This window comes from Chiloscyllium plagiosum, chromosome 5 (assembly GCF_004010195.1).
Source record: "Chiloscyllium plagiosum isolate BGI_BamShark_2017 chromosome 5, ASM401019v2, whole genome shotgun sequence".
In the NCBI taxonomy this organism is placed as follows: domain Eukaryota; kingdom Metazoa; phylum Chordata; class Chondrichthyes; order Orectolobiformes; family Hemiscylliidae; genus Chiloscyllium; species Chiloscyllium plagiosum.
This window is the reverse complement of record NC_057714.1, coordinates 12,365,909-12,384,850: the sequence shown is the minus strand read 5'-3', so window position 1 is coordinate 12,384,850 and position 18,942 is coordinate 12,365,909. Positions and strand designations below refer to the sequence as shown.

At 38.8% G+C, this 18,942-nt stretch overlaps 1 protein-coding gene across 8 annotated transcripts in view; it reads left to right on the top strand.

Moving 5' to 3' along the window:
• Positions 1-18,942, top strand: part of tent4a (terminal nucleotidyltransferase 4A) — a 104,751-nt gene that overhangs the window by 73,348 nt on the left and 12,461 nt on the right. The window contains exons 9-14 of one of the 8 annotated variants that reach the window (XM_043689621.1): positions 433-559; positions 638-741; positions 9,583-9,761; positions 10,003-10,161; positions 12,408-12,575; positions 14,783-14,957. In XM_043689621.1, the coding sequence (XP_043545556.1) occupies positions 433-559; positions 638-741; positions 9,583-9,761; positions 10,003-10,161; positions 12,408-12,575; positions 14,783-14,956 (911 nt within the window). In that variant the 3' untranslated portion in view covers position 14,957. Of the gene's footprint in view, positions 1-432; positions 560-637; positions 742-9,582; positions 9,762-10,002; positions 10,162-12,407; positions 12,576-14,782; positions 18,477-18,942 lie in introns of those variants that run through there. The other 7 variants (XM_043689625.1, XM_043689623.1, XM_043689622.1 and 4 more) reach the window with 7 other exon arrangements.

The window sequence follows — 18,942 nt, the reverse complement described above, 5'->3', positions numbered from 1 at the left end:
TCTCTCTCTCTCTCTCTCTCTCTGTGTCTCTCTCTCTCTGTGTGTCTCTCTCTCTCTCTGTGTGTGTCTCTCTCTCTCTCTCTCTCTCTCTCTCTCTCTCTCTCTGTGTCTCTCTCTCTGTGTGTGTGTGTGTGTGTGTGTGTGTGTGTGTGTGTGTCTCTCCTCCACCCTTTATCTCTCTCTATCGTCATTCTCTTGCTCTTTCTCTCCCTTTCCCAAACACTCACTCTTCCCCCTATCTGCATCAGCATGTTGGTCAAGTGTTTGCAAGATGTAAGGTTGTTTCACTCACCCTGAATTTATCAACACAATTAGGAATAATAAGTGTTTTGAGCTCACGTGTGTTATTATACAATTTGTGCATTCAAAAGTTTACTTTTTAACACCTAAAGATTTGCTTAGCAAGGAGTGAATTTTTGTTGTTCTTGATAGGAAATGATGTGGGGAGAAGTTCGTATGGAGCCATGCAAGTCAAACAAGTCTTTGACTATGCATACATTGTTCTTAGCCATGCTGTTTCACCACTGGCAAGATCTTATCCAAACAGAGATTCTGAGAGGTAGGGTATTGCAACTTTCTGTTTGTTAATGAATGACTTTCATGAGCTATAATTTAAGTGTAATTCATTTTGTTTCAGCACTCTTGGACGTATAATCAAAGTGACTCAAGAAGTCATAGATTACAGAGAGTGGATCAGGAAGAAATGGGGTGCAGGAAAGATTCTTGGATCACCTGATTGTGGTTAGTACAAGTGTTGTATCTAAAAGGAAGTTTAACTTATCATTTTTATTGCCTATTAGTGAGATAAGTTGGTAGGCATTCTGACTGGAAAATTGACGAACTGCCTCTTTCTCCTCACCTTGTGTGAGCTTTGCCTGCAGACTGCCAGTCTACCTTGTGGTTATCTTTTGATTACGTCACAATCAATTGTGATGTCTTTTGTGTAAAATCCTGTAGTTCATTCACTTCACTTAGCATGTTCTACAAACATTGTAAGTTATGCAAAATAACTTTTCATTAATTTAGGACCTGAAAACTAGCAATTTTAGCGAGAGATGATTATTGCACAGACACAGACCTTTCGTCTGGCCTACCAGGTATCCCAGACTAAACTTGTCCCATTTTCCTGTGTTTAGCCCATATTTCTGCAAACCTTTCCTATTCATGTACTTATCAAAATGTCTTAAGTGTTGTAACTGTATCTGCTTCAGCCAGTTCCCCAGGCAGTTCATTCCATGTACGCATCACTCTGTGAGAAATTGTTGACTCTCCAGTCCCTTTAAATCACTCCCCTCTCACCTTAGAACAATACCATCATGTTTTGAATTCCTCTATCCAAGGGAAAAGACCCTGGCTATTTACCTTGCCTATGCCGCTTAGGATTTTCTAAACCTCCTAAAAGATCACCTCTCAACATCTTGCACTACAAGGGAAAACAAGTCCCAGCCTCTCCTTATAACTTAAACCCTCTAGTACTGGCAACATCATTTGTAACTCTTTCTTGCACCCTTTTCAACTTAATATTATTTAGGGCAGAATGATATCTCAGTGCTTAGCACTGCTGCCTCACAGCGCCAGGGACCCTGGTTCGATTCCAGCTTCGGGCGACTGTCTGTGTGGAGTTTATGTGGGTTTTCGCCCACAAGTCAAAGATGTGCAGGTTAGGTGAATTGGCCGTAGTAAATTGTCCATAGTGTTCAGGAATGTATAGGTTAGGTGCATTAGTCAGGTATATAAGGTAGAGTAATGGGTTTAGGTGGGATACTCTCTGGAGGGTCAGTGTGGACTTGTTGGGCCGAAGTGCCTGTTTCCACACTGTAGGAATTCTATTCTATAGTAAGGTGACGCAGTAGTCTAACAGTGACCTCACCACTGCCCTGTAAGCTGCAACATGACGTCTCAATACCAATTCTCAGTACTCTGACCATTGAAGGCAAGCATGCCAAGTTCTTTCTTCACCACCTTATCTACCTCCTGTATGCTATTTTCAAGGAACTATGTACTTGAACCCCTAGGTGTCTCTGTTCAACAACACACTCCAAGGCCCTACCATAATTATGTAAGTCCCACCCTGGTTTGTCTTACCAAATTGTGACACCTTGCATTTACCTAAATGAAACCCTGTCGGCCACTCCTTGGCCTGTTTGGCTCAGCTGATCAAGATCCTGTTGTATTATGAGAGAACCTTCGCTGTCCACTGTAGCACCAATTTTGGTTTCATCCACAGACTTATTAACTATGCCTCCTAAATTCTCATCCAAATCATTAAATGATAAACAACAGTGGACCCAGCACTGATCCCTGCGAAACAACACACCGTTCTGGAAAAACCCCTCTATGACCACCCTGTAGTCCAATGCACTGTAAGGTATAGTCCTGGACTTTGTCCTTTGAGTGTTATGGACATTATTATAATTTGCAGACAAATATGTGCAATGCTTAAACAGTGGCTCACAGTTTGATTGTGAAAGAGTGCTTTGTTCGCAGTGGTGAATTTGGTATAGACAGGGAAGAAGGGTGCTGTTTCTTATTTTTGTTTTATCTCCAGTAGCTGGTGAGTGTGTTCTTTTGGTACTACTAAAAGAATGACTTGCCGTTATTTTACTGAATTAATAACAAAACAGATTTACCATTAATTATTTATACTATGATCTTGTCAATTAAAAAATTTCTAACTAAACCATTAAATAAGGTTAGTTATTGCACACCATATGCACTATAACTGCAGCTCCTGGGAAATTATGGTGAGCTTAGTTCTGGACAAAGGTGTCTGACTGCTGGACCTTGAAATTTTGGCTGAGTTTGCTGAACTGATGACTGAGCTGAAAACTTGATCAGACTTCAGAGAGAAAAGCTACCTGGGAAACTTTGTAAAACGTGAGTTGGTAAATGATGAACGACAAAAGGTTGTGATTGGAAGTAAGGGTCTCAAAGTTCAGTGAAGGTGAAGTCTGGGAGTTCACCCATTATTTATGGGGTACTTCCAATCAATGTAGACCAAAACAAGGACAGCAGGATGGACAAACTAGTAATGGTACTCGGCTGCAGGAGGCTGTCAAGTGAGAAAGTAAACAGCAATGTAGTGATAGAAGACAATATAGTTAAGGAAATACATATTCAACTCTACAGATGTGAACAGAAATTCTGAAGGATGTGTTGCCTGCACAGTGCCTGGGCTGAAAACACTTTGCAGCAGACAGAGACCATTTGATAGTAAAGACCAAATTCCATAGTCCGTATCTGAACCAACGACATATCAAGAATGACTCTTTGCTGAGGATTTGAGGAGTTAGAGCCCAATTTTTTTTAAAAAAGCCCAAAATACTCAAAAGCTCCACCCCTTTTTAACTTTCCTATCTTTCTGAACATCTTGTTGTCAGGAGTATTTTTAACACTGATCTGCACTTTGTTCAGTCAGATCTCTGGAATGAATGCAACATCATCATCGCAATGGATAATCTGTGGCTCTAACTCTGCAATCTTATTAACTATACTCTAGAGCTTTACTTGCATGCATTGAAACGTTGCTTTAGAGTTCGGTACTTTCTACATTACTCGAACTCTCCTGTTAACTTGCTGTTCTCTATTTTCGTGTTACCTGCTTCTCTGAGCATGTAGTGCACCTGGTGTTACTTTCAAACATTCTGCCCTGGTTTCTATAGCTCTGCCAAGATTGCTCAGTCCCCCTTGTAGTACTAACAAAACACCCATCAACAAACTTGCTCTAATCGTAGTTCAGATGCAACTCTTTCAAGTTTGTACAGGTGCCATCTCCCCAGAGCCAGTCTTGGTGACCCTAGGAATCTGAAGTGCTCCTTCCTGCATCATCTTTCCAACTACACATTCATCTGTATCACTTCCTATTTCTATATTCATTTGAATGTGGCTTTGGGAGTAATCCAGACATTACTATTTTTTAGAGGTCATATTGGTTGGCTAATTTTTTACTTAGTTACTGAAATTCTAATAGCAGGACCACATTCTCCTTTCCAGCAATGTGATTACTACTGTGATCTTTGCCTGTCTACCCTTCCCAAGAAGATTGTCCAGCAGCCATTCTGTGATATCCTTGACGTTGACAGAAGGGAGGCAACACACCAACCTGGAGTCACATTGATAGCCCCAGGAACGTCTGTCCCCCAAAATAAAGAATCCCCTATCAAATACTATCTTCATCCTCCTCTCCTCTGCCATCTGCAGTGCACTACTCCAAGGACACATCATCATCACCAATATCAAGAATGGAAAGGCCAGATAATGAGCAGAATTTCTCATGACTCCTGCGCAATACCTACCTGTTTTGCTTGGACTGACTGGTAGTGAGTTAGCTATTTCCTCACTGCCTGCTCCCTCTAATCTGTGGTATGACCAACTCTCTGAACATCCTCCTAGTTCTTTGCTTTGTGGAGATATCTCCGTGATCCCAGGTGCTGTTCAAGATCTAAAACCCAAAGCTGGAGCTTGTGCAGATGGTAACACTTCATGCACAGGAAGTGTCCGTGACCGGTGTTCCACTTGGTTGTGCTGTCTTGCAGTGCATCTACTTTAAACTTTTGAGCAACTTTGCTTATTATAGCGCTGTTGAAAGTAGGGACGTGATAGATTTATTAAATGATTGATTACTTTGTGTTGTTAGGAAAAGAGGTAGTAAATGCTGGACATTCCAAAACAGCTTAAATTGAATTAGGAGCATGGACTCAACAAAACTAATGGCTGCAAAACCACAATAACCAAGAAAACAATGGCAATAGCAATAAAGTCTCAGGACCAGAGAGTTATGAACTCGATTAGGAGAACCTCTTCTGTCTACCACGTGGTCAGCATATACTCATTTGGGTTCCAACGGTACCACTAGAGTTTAGCCCAACTACCAACTTCATAAATTGGACCTGAGCCATTTATTCACCTTGTAATCTGGATGCTGGAAAAGGTGCAACCTTGTCGGATAATGGCTTCACTGATTCTTCACTTTATATTATGCAGCATCATGAATGGATCTCAGGTGTCACTTATGCCAAGTCTACCTCACATTTCCCCTGGAAGGCTAAACTTTATCAAAGGTTTGGGAAATAGGTGAAGTTAACTGTTTCACACTCTTTCTATGGAGCAGCAACACAAGTGGTATTCACCACTAACAGGGATGTTGCTGTCAAGTCAAAAGAAATTCTTCTCTCCTCAAATGATTGATGTGGTATATGAATTTCAGTGCTTGTGTGACGCTAGATACATAGGTTGTACATTTTAAAGACTGTATCTAGGATTAAAATACAAGAGGGTGGAAGTTACTGTATAGCTATACAGGCTATCTGTACCAGCAAATATAGTAAAGTGTTCTTCCATGCATTATTGGCTTTGAAGGGAGTTCAGCATGAGAATGATTCTTGAAATCCAAGATTGAATTTTAAGGCCAGATTAACAAGCACAGTCCTGTTCCCTGGAATCTAGAAAATTAAGCGGTAATTTAAGCAAAGGTTTTAAGTTGGTAACTAGATCCAGTAGAAACTATTTCTTCCCTTCACAGAATCTCTGTTTCATTTTAATGACCACATTCCATGAATGAATAATGACTGGCTTGGCCAGTCTTTATTGACCATCTTTAGGGAAGGTAGTGGTGAGCGACCTGCATGAACCATTACAGTCCATGGTTAGACGAGACAACAGTAAAATACTACAGTTGATGCACATCTGGAATAAAAATTGTACATGTCAGAAATATTTTAGTCAGCAAGCTGAACTGAATTGAATCTAGAGGCACAGTGAAAAGCTTTGTCTTGTGAGCAATACAGGCAGATCACAGAGTTAGGTAGCATAGGTAAGTAAATAATAGGTAAACAGTGGCAAAAACAAAAACACAGGTACAGGCGAATGCTAAGAGTTTGTGAGTCCATTCAGTATTCTAACAACAGTAGGGTAGAAACTTTTGAAACCGGCTGGTGCATGTGTTCAGGCTTCTGTACCTTCTCCCCAATGGTAGAGGTTGTAGAAAAGCATTGCCAGGGTGGGATGGATCTTTGAGAATACTGGCGGCCTTTCCTTGACAGCGGGCCTGGTAGATGGATTCTGTAGATGGGAGGTTGGCCTTTTTGATTGTCTGGGCCGAGTTCACCACTCTTTGTAACGATCTCTGATCTTTAATGGTACAGTTGCCATACCAGGTAGTGATACATCCAAACAGAATGCTCTCGATGGCGCACCTATAAAATTTAAGATTAGAGTGGTGTCGGAACAGCACAGCAGGTCAGGCAGCATCCGATGAGCAGGAGCAATCGACATTTCGGGCAAAAGCCCTTCATCAGGAATGAGGCTGGGAGCCTCTGGGGTGGGGAGATAAATGGGAGGGGTTGGGGCTGGGGAGAAGGTAGCTAAGAGTGCAGTAAGTGGATGGAGGAGGGGGTAAGGTGATAGCTTGGAGAGGAGGGTGGAACGGATAGGTGGGACAGAAGATTGACAAGTAGGACAGGTCAGGAGGATGGTGCTGAGCCGGAAGGTTGGAACTAGGGTAAGGTGGGGGGAAGGGAATGAAGGGTATTCACCGTCATGCCAAATTTTCTCAGCTGCCTGAGGAAGAAGAGATGTTGTTGGGCCTTTGTAACCAGTGCATCCACATGAGTCCAAGAAAACCTGTTATGGATGACCACTCCTAGGAGCTTGACACTCTTCACTCGTTCCACCTCTGTGCTGTTAATGTGTAGGGGTGCATGCGTAACACCCCGCTGAAAGTGAATAATGAGTTCCTTGGCTTTGTCGATATTGAGAGCTAGGTTGTACTCAGTGCACCATTTTTCCAGATTTTCCTCCTCCCGTCTGTAGTCTGTTTCGTCGCTACTGACTATGGTGGTGTCATCAGCGAACTTGTAAGTGGCATTAATCTGGTATTTGGCAACACTGTCATATGTATACAGTGAGTAAAGTAGGGGGCTGAGTACACACCCCTGGGGGGCTCCAGTATTGAGTGTTCGTGATGATGAAATATTGCCCCCAATCTTCACTGATTGTGGCCTGCGGGTCAGGAAACTGAGGATCTAGTTGCAGAGAGTGGGGTTTAGTCTGAGATCACTAAGTTTAGTAATCAGTCTTGAGGGATATTGGTGTTGAAAGCTGAACTGTAGTCAATGAGTAGTCATGACCACTGAAGTTAGGGCCACTGGGCGGTAGTCATTGAGACATGCTGCATGAGCCGCCTTAGGCACAGGGATGATGTTGGCCCTCTTGAAACAGGCAGGGACAGTGGCCTGCTGCAGGGAGAAGTTGATATGTCGGAGAAGACTTCTGCCAGTTGATGTGCGCATGTTCTGAGTGCATGGCCTGGTACTCCATCTGGTCCCATCGCTTTCCTTGGATTCACACGAAGGAAAACCGATCTGACCTCTGATGCAGTGACTGTTGGGATAGGTTCATCAGGACTTGTCAGAATGGATGTTACCTCTCCACCAAAATTCTGCTTAAAAGGTGTTGAGACGATCTAGGAGGGATATGTCATCATCTGCTATCTTGCATGTCTCTTTTTAGAACATAGAGTCCATAGAGTCATAGCGATGTACAGCATGGAAACAGACCCTTCGGTCCATCTCTTTTATATCTTTCCCCTCTCACCCTAAACCTATGCCCTCTAGTTTTGGACTCCCTGACCCCAGGGAAAAAACTTGTCTATTTATCCTACCATGCCCCTCATAATTTTGTCAACCTCTATAAGGTCACCCCTCAGCCTCCGACGCTGCAGGGAAAACAGTCCCAGCTTGTTCAGCCATTGTTAGAACCTCTGTAGAGAGGTGTGGCGCTAGAAAAACACAGCAGGTCAGGCAGCATTCGAGAAGCCGAAGACTCTCCTCGGATGCTGCCTGACCTGCTGTGCTTTTCCAGCGCCACACCTTTTGATCTCCAGCATCTGCAGTCCTCACTTTCTCCTAACCTCTGTCGAAAGATGAGTCGATGTTTCTGGTTGTTGATATTTCAGGTCACTGAACAAGAAAGGTTTGGTGATAATGAGGCATAGATGTGATGGGTGGGTGAAAGAAAAAAAGTCAAGAGCTGTCAAGACTGGAAGGCAGATGAGATTAAATAACAACAGATAATTGGACAAGACTAAAGTGGATGGCATTGGAAAAAGTGAAGAAAAACACAGGACTAGAATTGCACTAAATGGGAACAGCAGAATCATCATTAATAGCTGAGATCTGGAATTATAGTGGAGCTAGGGGATAGGAGCTGGAATACTTGATGTTGCACCTGAATATTGCAAAATGTCCAATTGAAAGATGAGATGTTGTTCCTCAAGTTTAATTTGAACTTAATTTGAATAGTATAGGAGTTCAAGGACTGACTAGCCAGAGTAGGAACAGAACAGAAAATTAACATGACAGACAACTGGAAGTTAGGGGCTCCTGTTTGCGGTCTAAATTGAGGTGTTTGGTACAGTACTCAGCCAGTCTGAATTTGGTGACTACTCCTTTACAGCCTTCCAGATTTAACATTGAGTTCAGTCATTTTAAATCATAACCTATTCCCACAGTTCTCCAAACAGCAGCTGTTAGTGTTCATTTTGTGATTCACAATTTTATTTCAATGAGATCTTGCTTTTTGTTTCGTTTCTTGTTCTATTACATCTTTCTTTGTCTTGCACCATAGTCTTTTTTGTTACTTAATCTCTCCTGTACTCCAGTTGCAGAATTTGCCCAGATTACTGCACAAATCATGAAGTAGTCTCTCACACAGCTGTGTCATTCAGCATCTCCCACAACTTGTAATCATTGAAAATGTCAACTTTCTTACCCTGCATTTAGATTTCAAGCTCTAAATATTTAATTAGATTTACGTGAACAATTTCAGTTATGCCTTTCCCATTGTATGCCCCAGTCTTTAATTAATTTGTTCTAGGTAAAATAAAACAATTCTAAATTGATGTTTAGTGATTTTGGTTTCCTGTTTGTGTAACCGTAAAATTGCATTAATATAGTTGATTGCTTGGATAATCTGGTGATATCACTGCTGTTCCATGTTCTGACTGCCTGATAAAGAATACTACAGTCAGGTGTAGAACTATTGCACGGTGCTTGAAGTGAAACATTTGCCAGAGGGATCAATTGATGTTTTCTTTATGGTCAATGTTTCATGCCCTTTGTTTGATTGCAATACCTGGCCCTTAGTTTGCATTGATTGTTTTTCTTTGAATTACAACTTTGTACCGGTGGGGACATTAGATTAGATTAGATTAGATTACTTAGTGTTGAAACAAGTCCACACCGACCCGCCGAAGCGCAACCCACCCATTCCCCTACATTTACCCCTTTGCCTAGCACTATGGGCTTTTTAGCATGGCCAATTCACCTGACTTGCACATCTTTGGACTGTGGGAGGAAACCGGAGCACCCGGAGGAAACCCATGCAGACATGGGGAGAACGTGCAAACTCCACACAGTCAGTCGCCTGAGTCGGGAATTGAACCCGGGTCTCTGGCGCTGTGAGGCTGCAGTGCTAACCACTGTACCACCGTGCCGCCCACTATCTACCGTAAACATTTTATATACATATTGTTGCTGTTCTAATATGTTTCTACATGCTCTTTTATTTTCCTTTTCAAATCAGATAATGGTGTTAAGATTGAACCAGTGGATAAGGCTACTGGTAACATCATCAGAGAACAGCAGCAAAGCAGAGATTCTGAATCTCACTATAACCAAGCAACACCTATGTCTCTGTCCAGTCCACAGCAGCTCTCCTCTGCCTCATCATCTTCAGCTTCATCACTGTCTGGAAGTGATATAGTGAGTACAGTCAATAGTTTATTAATGGGGTTTTCAATGAATTTTTGTATTCAGAATTGCTACCAAAATACTGTTTAGTATTCATAATGTATGAATTGTTTAGAATAATGGTTCTTTAATCCTCATCTATTGATTCATGATTTAAGTCTGATCTTGGAACAAATTTGTATTAAAATAGTACTACTTTAAATAATTGGTTAAAATGGCACTGTGAAAGTGTTTTTAATGGTGCTTTTAACAGGATTCTGACTCTACTCCATGCACAACTTCAAACCTTCACCACTTTGGTGTCCCAGCATTAGCTCCTTTGATGGCAACTTTAGCACCTACACTACCTATCCCAAGTGGGAAACCACAGACAAACATAACAAGTGCATTGATAGTGACTTCAAATACTCAGGTGAGAAAGCTGTTGTCCTTTCAAAGTAATTGGGTCTTGCTGTCAAATTTGCAGCCATTTCAAACAGGGGTGGCTAATTTTTCAAAGCACAGGCTAACAGATGAAATGCAAGTTTTCAGTCCCTTCTGCTTGGGTGCTGAGAGAGTGATGGTTAAGTGTATCCAATCTGCTGTGAAGGTTCCATTAACATTTAAAACAGTTGTGTGCCATATCCTATGCACCACCTTCATTTCTTGTGGCCATTCCTCTATTCCAAAGAATACTTCTGGTAGTCATTACTTGGCTTTCATACTTCAGATAATTATTTATTCGATGTAAGGTTTTATTTTTCTCTCAGCAAAAGTTCAGTAGAGCAGAACAGTTGACACTGCAAATATTTCAGCACTGTTTATTGTCATTCCATCACGTTTCTTACTTTGAACGACTTAAGTTTCTAAAGTTAATGTTCTGACTTTGAATCTCTCTCAATTCAATATGAAGAAACCACACAAATAACATCTAAAAAGCTATGAAAGGAAGAATCCAATCCTTTTGTTTTCTATGTATTTTCAAAGCATAAAATTATCTTGGCTAAGGATATGCTGTTTCACTGACTCTGCATTTATGTACCTAGCACCCTCTTCCAAACTCTTGTCTGAATCACCACCAGCCATGTTTCTCCCTCTTTGTTGAGCATTGCTCTTAGTACCATAAGTATATCTGCTGGGGTTACAGAATTAGCAAGCAGCAAGCAATGAAGGAGTTATTTCAGTTATAGAGAGAGTGAAATAGTTAAGCTGCAGTCAGTTGAGATGATACGTTGATATGAACTACGTCCCGAGCAAAATTGGAAGTGACAATAACCACATATTTCACAGAATTAACACTCTGCTTATATATTCATTGGCCACCTCTATCTAAACTTTTATATTGCCTAATGCTGTAAAGCAGCAATGTTTAAGTGGATACAACGTTTCTAATTTAGAAAATTGTCAGTAATCGAGGGACTGGTCTAATGGAGTTTTTTTTAACTTTTGAGGTGTTACCTCAAACCAAGTACAGATTTAAAGAATTTTTAATCCTAAAAATATATTTTTTAAAAAAACTTAAGTCTAGCTTTAAAATGTATAGTATAAAGTTGTGCAATTCAAGTGCAAATTTCATGGGGTGACAACCTACCCAAGTTGTGTTTGAGGCGTCTTATCTGGGAATTTCTAAAATCTTGCAACCAATTCTTCATTTCAGTATCTGATGACTGAGCAATTTTTAAGAAAAAATTGCTTTTGGAAAATAGGCACTATTGGGAAGGCAACATCAAACAAAAAAGCAAGTGCAGGTTTGGAGCCAAATTTAGGATAGATTGGTTAGGAGGGGTGGGCTGTCTTCCCTCAAGGATTTATGTAAATATGTCGATAACAATCCAAAGTAGATGCACTGTTTTGCTTCTAAAACCAAGAATGCTGAGGCCAATTAAAGCACTTCCAGTATATCTATGCTTGAAAGCAGTTAATCAATGTAAAATAGTGTTTGGGTGTGACTTTTCAGGTTTATTTGACTCTATACACCATCAAACAAAGCCTTTATTCACTGATCCATCAGGGGAGCTAAGTGGAGCTGTATTAACTATGTAAAGCATGAATTGAATAAACTATTTGACTCATCAAGCCCATTCCTTTCACATTCATATAATTTTCTTTGAACAGCCGCATCATTTAGACAGACTTTTTTCCAATGGATTGTAGAAAAATGTCACTTGTGTTCTTCATAATGTTCTTGATCAAAGTTTATTTGCAGACTATTTTAGTTTAAAATTAACTGCAGTAAGCTTACAGAATTTGCTAAATGTTTTCTCTTTATTCCACAAGTAGTTGTTCACAACATTCTGCAAATGTTATTGATCATAGTCTTTTTTTGAGTGGTAACTTCTGATCTATGCCGTTTTTTTGAAGTAGATATTTAACATGAAAGCAATGCCATCTGTTCTGTTGCCATATATAGTTGAGTGCTTGGTGAATTACTTTTTTATTACCTGACCTGGTGAACAATTATTTTAATGGTTATCATTTTAACATTTAGTTTTTAACTGAAATGACAAAACTTGTTTTGCAAAGTGTAGGACAGTAAAACAGAATGAGAAATGTATTAGGGTGAGAATATACTTGGCAAATAAAGCTTCTGTAGCTTTAGCTTACATAAAATTTATTCCTTAAAAAAGCTGGTTATTGTTAATTTGTTAATTTTGTCTATTTTTCAACCTTCCAACACAGGCTAGGATTGGTGTCTCACCAGCCAGTATTGGTGTTTCTACACACCCTGCACTTCCTTCCAGGCAGGTTTGTATTGAAGGAGCACCACTGAATCCTGTCACTGCTGTATACCCTATTCCCCCTACTGCATCCCCTAGCCTTCTGCCAAGTCTATATATACATCACAAGGTAGGAACTAATGGAGTCGGAACAAAAATTGAACTTTGCAGTGCTACTGATGAATTGAACTTAACTTTTGGAATGCATGATTCGAAAATATCTGAAGTTTAAATTGTATGACACATAGAATCATTTCAACGTCGGACACTAATATTATGCAACATAATTAGGAAATGTTTTAAGGGTGGGTGTACCAGTATTGTCAACAAGGTAGGTTTGAAGTCTGGTAATATATTTTAGAAGCGTTGAATGGAGACCAGTTGCTTTCTCCACAGAGTAAATTTCTTAACTCCGTATCCAGGGAGTGTTTTGTATGGGGAGGTTAACATACATCCAACACAAACTTAAGATCAAATATTTTTCCCTTATTGGCTGGAGACGAGAGTCCAATACAGGGAAACCTTAAAAGAAAACAAATAACTGAAGTATTTTGTTTCACCTAAAAGAGGAAGTCCAAATTTAGTGCCATCTGCCACAAAATTGTGTATACCACGGAGCATTGGACCACATAGCCTTCATATCTATTAATTTATATATGCCTCAAGTTAATAATGCCAGCAATATTTATATTTGGACTTCTGATTTAACCACAAATGAGGCACCATTTATTAAAGAAAAAGCAGTTCTTTTCATGGAAAATGGCCCACAAAATCCAAACTGGAACAAAATCAGACAAGGAATCCAAATTAACTACTTGAACCTCAAATTGGAGTAGCATGGCTTAGCCTGAATTTCCACACTGCTTGGAATTTGGGCATGCTTGGCCTACATGTTGTCAAATACAACGGAACAATTTCAAAGGAGTTGCCATCTCTACTCAGTATGCTTTGAATATGATTAAAATGACTTATAATAGTTTCATTTGCTGCTCTCTTGGTTATAAACCTCTTCTCTCTAAAATCGTGTTTTTGTTTGGAAATTTAATGCACTTGTCTGAAATACTCTTTGCCATTATGCCTTCTATAAAATCGAAGAATTTCAAGTGTATATGAAAAATATTTGTGCGCTGCTCTCCCCCTGTAACTTTGACAACAGTTTAATTATATTGTACATATCACTAAGTCTCAGATTTGATTCCTAGTCTGCATTATTAAATTTTGGATAGTTTTACAGTGTATCATTGCATTCAGTACCTGGTGCAAAAGAAAGATACTTTCCAGTGTTCTTGTTCCTGATTACTAGACTCCTGCTCGCAAGTATTGTATGAAATCGACATGAGGATAGAATCTGACTGTAATACTTTCTCAGCACTTCAATGATATTAGAATCAAATGTATAATAGCAAATTTGTTTTATCTATTTTGAGATTAAACATTGTTTCTGGGAGTTGAGTTGTAACATGCAGCTAATGGTAGAAAGGGAGTTAGTAATTTTTTAACAGTCATTTTAAATGTTTTTCTAAAATAAATAATTGAAACTTTAGTGCTGATCTTTTTTGGCATTTGCAACTCTGCTGTGTTACAATCACACCCTGAGCCAGCCAGTAATTTTTTATTTACAGATTAGACTACTGTTGGACCAGAGAGAAATTTTGTTCGCCTTTATTTCTTGCCTTTTGATGGTTCATTTTCTTGGGTTTCCAATTTGGGATATGCAGAGGGGATATTTCACCTGAGGCTTCAAATATTATATGAATTTTGGTTGTCTCCCTAAATCAGCATTTATAATCAGTTTTTGATATCCAAAGTTGTCATGTTCAGCGACCCTTATACCCATCCTAATATCCTTCATTTAGATCAATGCTTTGTCCAGCCAAAGCACAACTTGCTTTGATTTATACTCTTATCTATTAATGTAGCTCAGTCTAGGTACATAGGAGATTATGCACCACAATCTCCAATGTTTGGTCTTGATCATACATGAATTAGAAATTTGGTGCTTGCTAGGTATTTCACAAGTGGAATGTTACAGCTAGGCGTTGTGTTTCCTGAATATCCATTCTCTCTTTCTAACAGGAGTCACAAATGATAATAAGTGATAACAATGCTTGATTTTTTTTCCCTCGCCCATCTTCCTATCAATACTAATAACTGCTATCTCCCTCCCACCCCTAAAAATAAAATTCACTGCTAAGGCAGTAGCAGCCAAGCCTTTGTACAGACTAAGGGTCAAAGTTGGAGACTGTTTTTACAATGTAATTTTTAATGAAATGAGTGTTGTTATTTGGATTTGGTTACTGAACAAAAATTTCTGATTTTAATGTCTGTCTTTAACAGCAGCACAGTGGCCCCAAATATTCGGTGAAGGGACTCCATAATCAAGGCTCCAATCACAATTCAGTGGGTGGCATGAAGCAGCCAGTCATTCACAGGGGGCATAACCAATATAATCGCAACACAAAAAGAAGAAAACAGACACGGGACCCAATAACTGTTAGTTTAAGTCGATAAGGTGTGTGAAACCATTAAATATCATCCTCAGTCTTCGCATAAAAACGGAATGATCTTGGCATCAGACTGGAAATAAAGACCAGCATTTAACTGCAGTTAGTGGGTATAGATAATATCTACAACTGGCTGTTTGCATGTGTCCGATATGCAGTTGGACTCCATTTTACAGAACATATCATCTTGTGCTAAGTATTTGTGAAGCCTTATTGAATATGGAGGTTTTGCTTCCCATAGTTTTCAAATCACTGCTGGAACGGCTCTGGTGATAGACCCGCAAGAGCTTGAGCTTTCACCACAACATTCTGCAGATGATGGGCACTTCCTGCAATTCTTCACAAGCAGAGGCAAATTTAGGGATACTTTAATCCAAGATTCGTTCTTGTGGCTGACCTAGATGGACATTTTCATGGCAATTATTTTTGCCGCTTCTTACTCATTGTTTCATACATATATCAGAACTTTTTACTCTGTACATATTGTATTATTTGTGCAATAACTGTTTTTCAAAAGTTTTTATTTAATTTTCATATGATGTTATTATCACATGTTTAAGTTATATTTAAGTGGAAGAGGGAAACATTTTGAAGTTTACAAATCCTTTCCCAGGTTGCATTATCTAAGTTTATAGAGGATTCTTAGTTTGGCAGGTTTGATATTTAAGCTGAGTGTGCTAACACCATAAGGGATTTTGTTGAGTAGTTCTGGCTCCTTGATTCACTGTATAATACTCAATACTAACCAGAAGTTTTAAGGGAATTTAGCGCAACTGGAACCATCTTTTCTTCTGCTTGTTCATTATTTGTGTTTTAGGCTGCGTTTTCTCAGGGTCTGTTTATATCGTCACCTTGAATCTTTAACTTCTGATTTGAATAAGAGCCAGGAACGCAAGCCTTGCAACACTGAAGAGGCATACTCAAACAAAACAAAATTTGTGTGAACTGGGAGAACTTTGTTCCGTGTTTAAGTTCACACTAGTCATAACAATGTAACCTGTTGATGTTGGGGTCCAGATGGCATTTATGAATGATGTTCCCAGCTAACAGAATGTGGTGGAAGGAATTATGTTGATTCTATTAAGGAATCTGTATACCAGTATGCGTATGTTCTATTAGGAGCAAAAAAGAAAAAGTACTTCATCTGCTGTATGCATTTGTAGGAAGTGTTTTGATGCAGTATTGCAGTGGACAGCAAAGAGTTTTAATCATCTATGTTGCTGGCACTTAATGGAAATTACTGATGCATACAGTTAGACTATGCAAGATTTTTTCATGACAACCACTGTTTTTTGTTACCTTTTTGGAAGAGAGAAAAATTACAGCCTGCCTAAGCCCTACGTTTTAACGAATGTACCACAGTTGTCCTAGGAGATTTGTCATGCCTTCTGTATTGCCTGAATTAGGTTGAAATTTAAACGTGACAATATCTCGAGAATGGGTGTTAACCCAACTAAACACTAAAGTGGATGATGTCCACTCATGGAGGTGGTTTTGTTTTGAGATAATGTTGCCATGACATTCAGGAATTTGTAGGAAAACACTTGGAAAATTTTCAAGTTGTTTAGACGTTTTCAGCAACACAATACAAGAATATTTCATCTGTAAAATGTTACTGCTTTATCAACGTGTAATATTGAGAGCTCACTGCTAAAGTTTTCTGTTGCATGCTATTGACTTGTTTAGCTAGTGTGCTTTATATTCGCGAGCATTCCAGTAAAGTCCACACTTTGTCTTTGTACATACTGTAATTTCATGAAAATAATGGGGAACTGCAAAATTATTTCGCAATGGGTCAAATTTGTAGGACTTTACAGAAGTAACTTTTAAATTTAACAAAATTGCCCCTGTGAAAATGGAAATTATTATCCAGTGGAAACTCCATAACGTTCTAAAGTAGGTCTTATACTTTCCAATATAACTAACACAAAAATAAACTCGAGCAGCTATGAAATCTGTGCTGATATCAGTGTCTGTATTAAAATAACAGCAAATGCTGTACATCTGAAACAAACAGTAATTACTGGAGAAACCTAGTAGATCTAGCAGCATTTGTGAAGAGAAAATTGTTAACATTTTGAATCCAGTGATCTGACCCTTCTTCAGAGAGTTGTGTTTTATCTCTGCAGTTGCTGCCAGACATGCAGAGTTTCTGCAGCAATTTCTGTTTTTGTTTATTTGCATTATAAATCCAGTGCAACACTCGTGATTAGTTTATTTTATTTATTCCACCATCAAATATTCTGAACGAGATATTTCTGTTCATTCGAACTCTAGAAACTTGGCTATAATGTAAGGCTGCATGGCTTAACATTCCAGTCCTGAGAGGAATTTTAGGGCAAAAGTTTGGATATTGTGTTCTCTGCTTTAGGCATAATTTATCATTCCATGCATTGGAACACTTCTACAATCAGTATCCCATTTACCCCTGCTGCTACCTTGAAACTGAGCATTAGTTGAAGCAGAGAATTCTGATTTCAGCAATTGAGCTTCACTGTACCAGTGTCTCACTTGAGTTCTCATTTGCATTCAGTATTGTGGATTATTATCCCTATTCTCCAGTAATACCAGTTAGCTCTGTAACTGACATAACTGGACAGAAAATGAATGTGTCTCTACACAAGTTTCTACACTAAAATAAAACAACCACAAAATTAGGATGATTTATCTTGCACAAAAATATAATACTTCATTCTTATATAAAGAAAAAACTGTATCTTGGACACTGCTTTTCCACAAAATGCATGAAGTTCAAATGATTATACCCTTGAACTTTAAATACATAAACCATGGAAGTGAGATATGGAGTTTTTTTAGCTTTTCACGTACATCAGTGGAAAAAATATTCACTATGCTACGTTGATTAGTGACGTTTTGAAGTGCATATAAAATGGACCAGTTGCTACCTTCTGTTGAATTTGGGCTCCCCATTGGCATTGCTACTCTTGTTCATTCACACAATCTTCTGAATTTTGCCAAGAATCATTTTAACACACTAAGTCATAAATTCTGATTTTATTTTTGGACAGGCTTTTGTAATTAAAATCTACCGATTTCAGATGAGGTGGGGAAGAATTATTTTTATGAAATTACTGTACAAGGTAACAGTTAAGTCGTACTGGCAATCCCAGCAAACACTACAGCTCAAACCAAAGCTTTAAATGATGAAGGTAAATTTGTGCTGAAAGGTTTTCTATTGGTGCATAACATCTAGTTATTTAAGCTTCAGCAAAGGTAGAAACACATTACTTTGTAGCAATTTGGTTTATGCAATTAATATCTGAAAGTGCTGTGTATTTTGTGGTGCTGGATAACCATCTGTATCATGTTCAAGTTCTGTCATGGTGAACAATGATTTGGCCTGACTACCACTGTGGGGTTGTACGTTTTATACGTACAAAAAGAATCGTGTTTAGGACTCTACTGGGGCAAGTAAAAATTGAACATTTTTTTATGTATAGTTTTCTATTCTTTGATTATTTTTAATAAACTTACTGAAACAATTGTATTTGATTATACATATATAAATGTGTCTTGTACAACAGGTATGAGCTTAGCTGCAAGTTTTTGGTGCTCCACCTTTATTTCCTTGTCTTCGACCAATGGTAGTTTTTTGATTATTTGTTTTTACAGGATAATTTGTTCTTACTAGGAACTACTACTGCTAAGGTGGAACTACACAGATATTCATGTTCTTTTTGCTATTCCTCCTTCAGTACCACTGACTTCCATTGCTACAAAACTTTCTTCATACTAAGTGCAAACACATACTATCTTAGTCTTCCTTCATGCTCTGCAAACATATAAAATTCAAATTTAATATTTTCATTTCCAAATCCAACAATAATTTCAACCTATCCTTCATTTTGGCCATAGCCTTCCTAGCTTTTGGCCTGCTTTTGACTTATTTTAAAATTAATCTACCCTTGACTGCATCATTGTTCAGTGTGTAGTTTCTGTAAGTCATACACCTTTAAACACACTTTTGTTTTG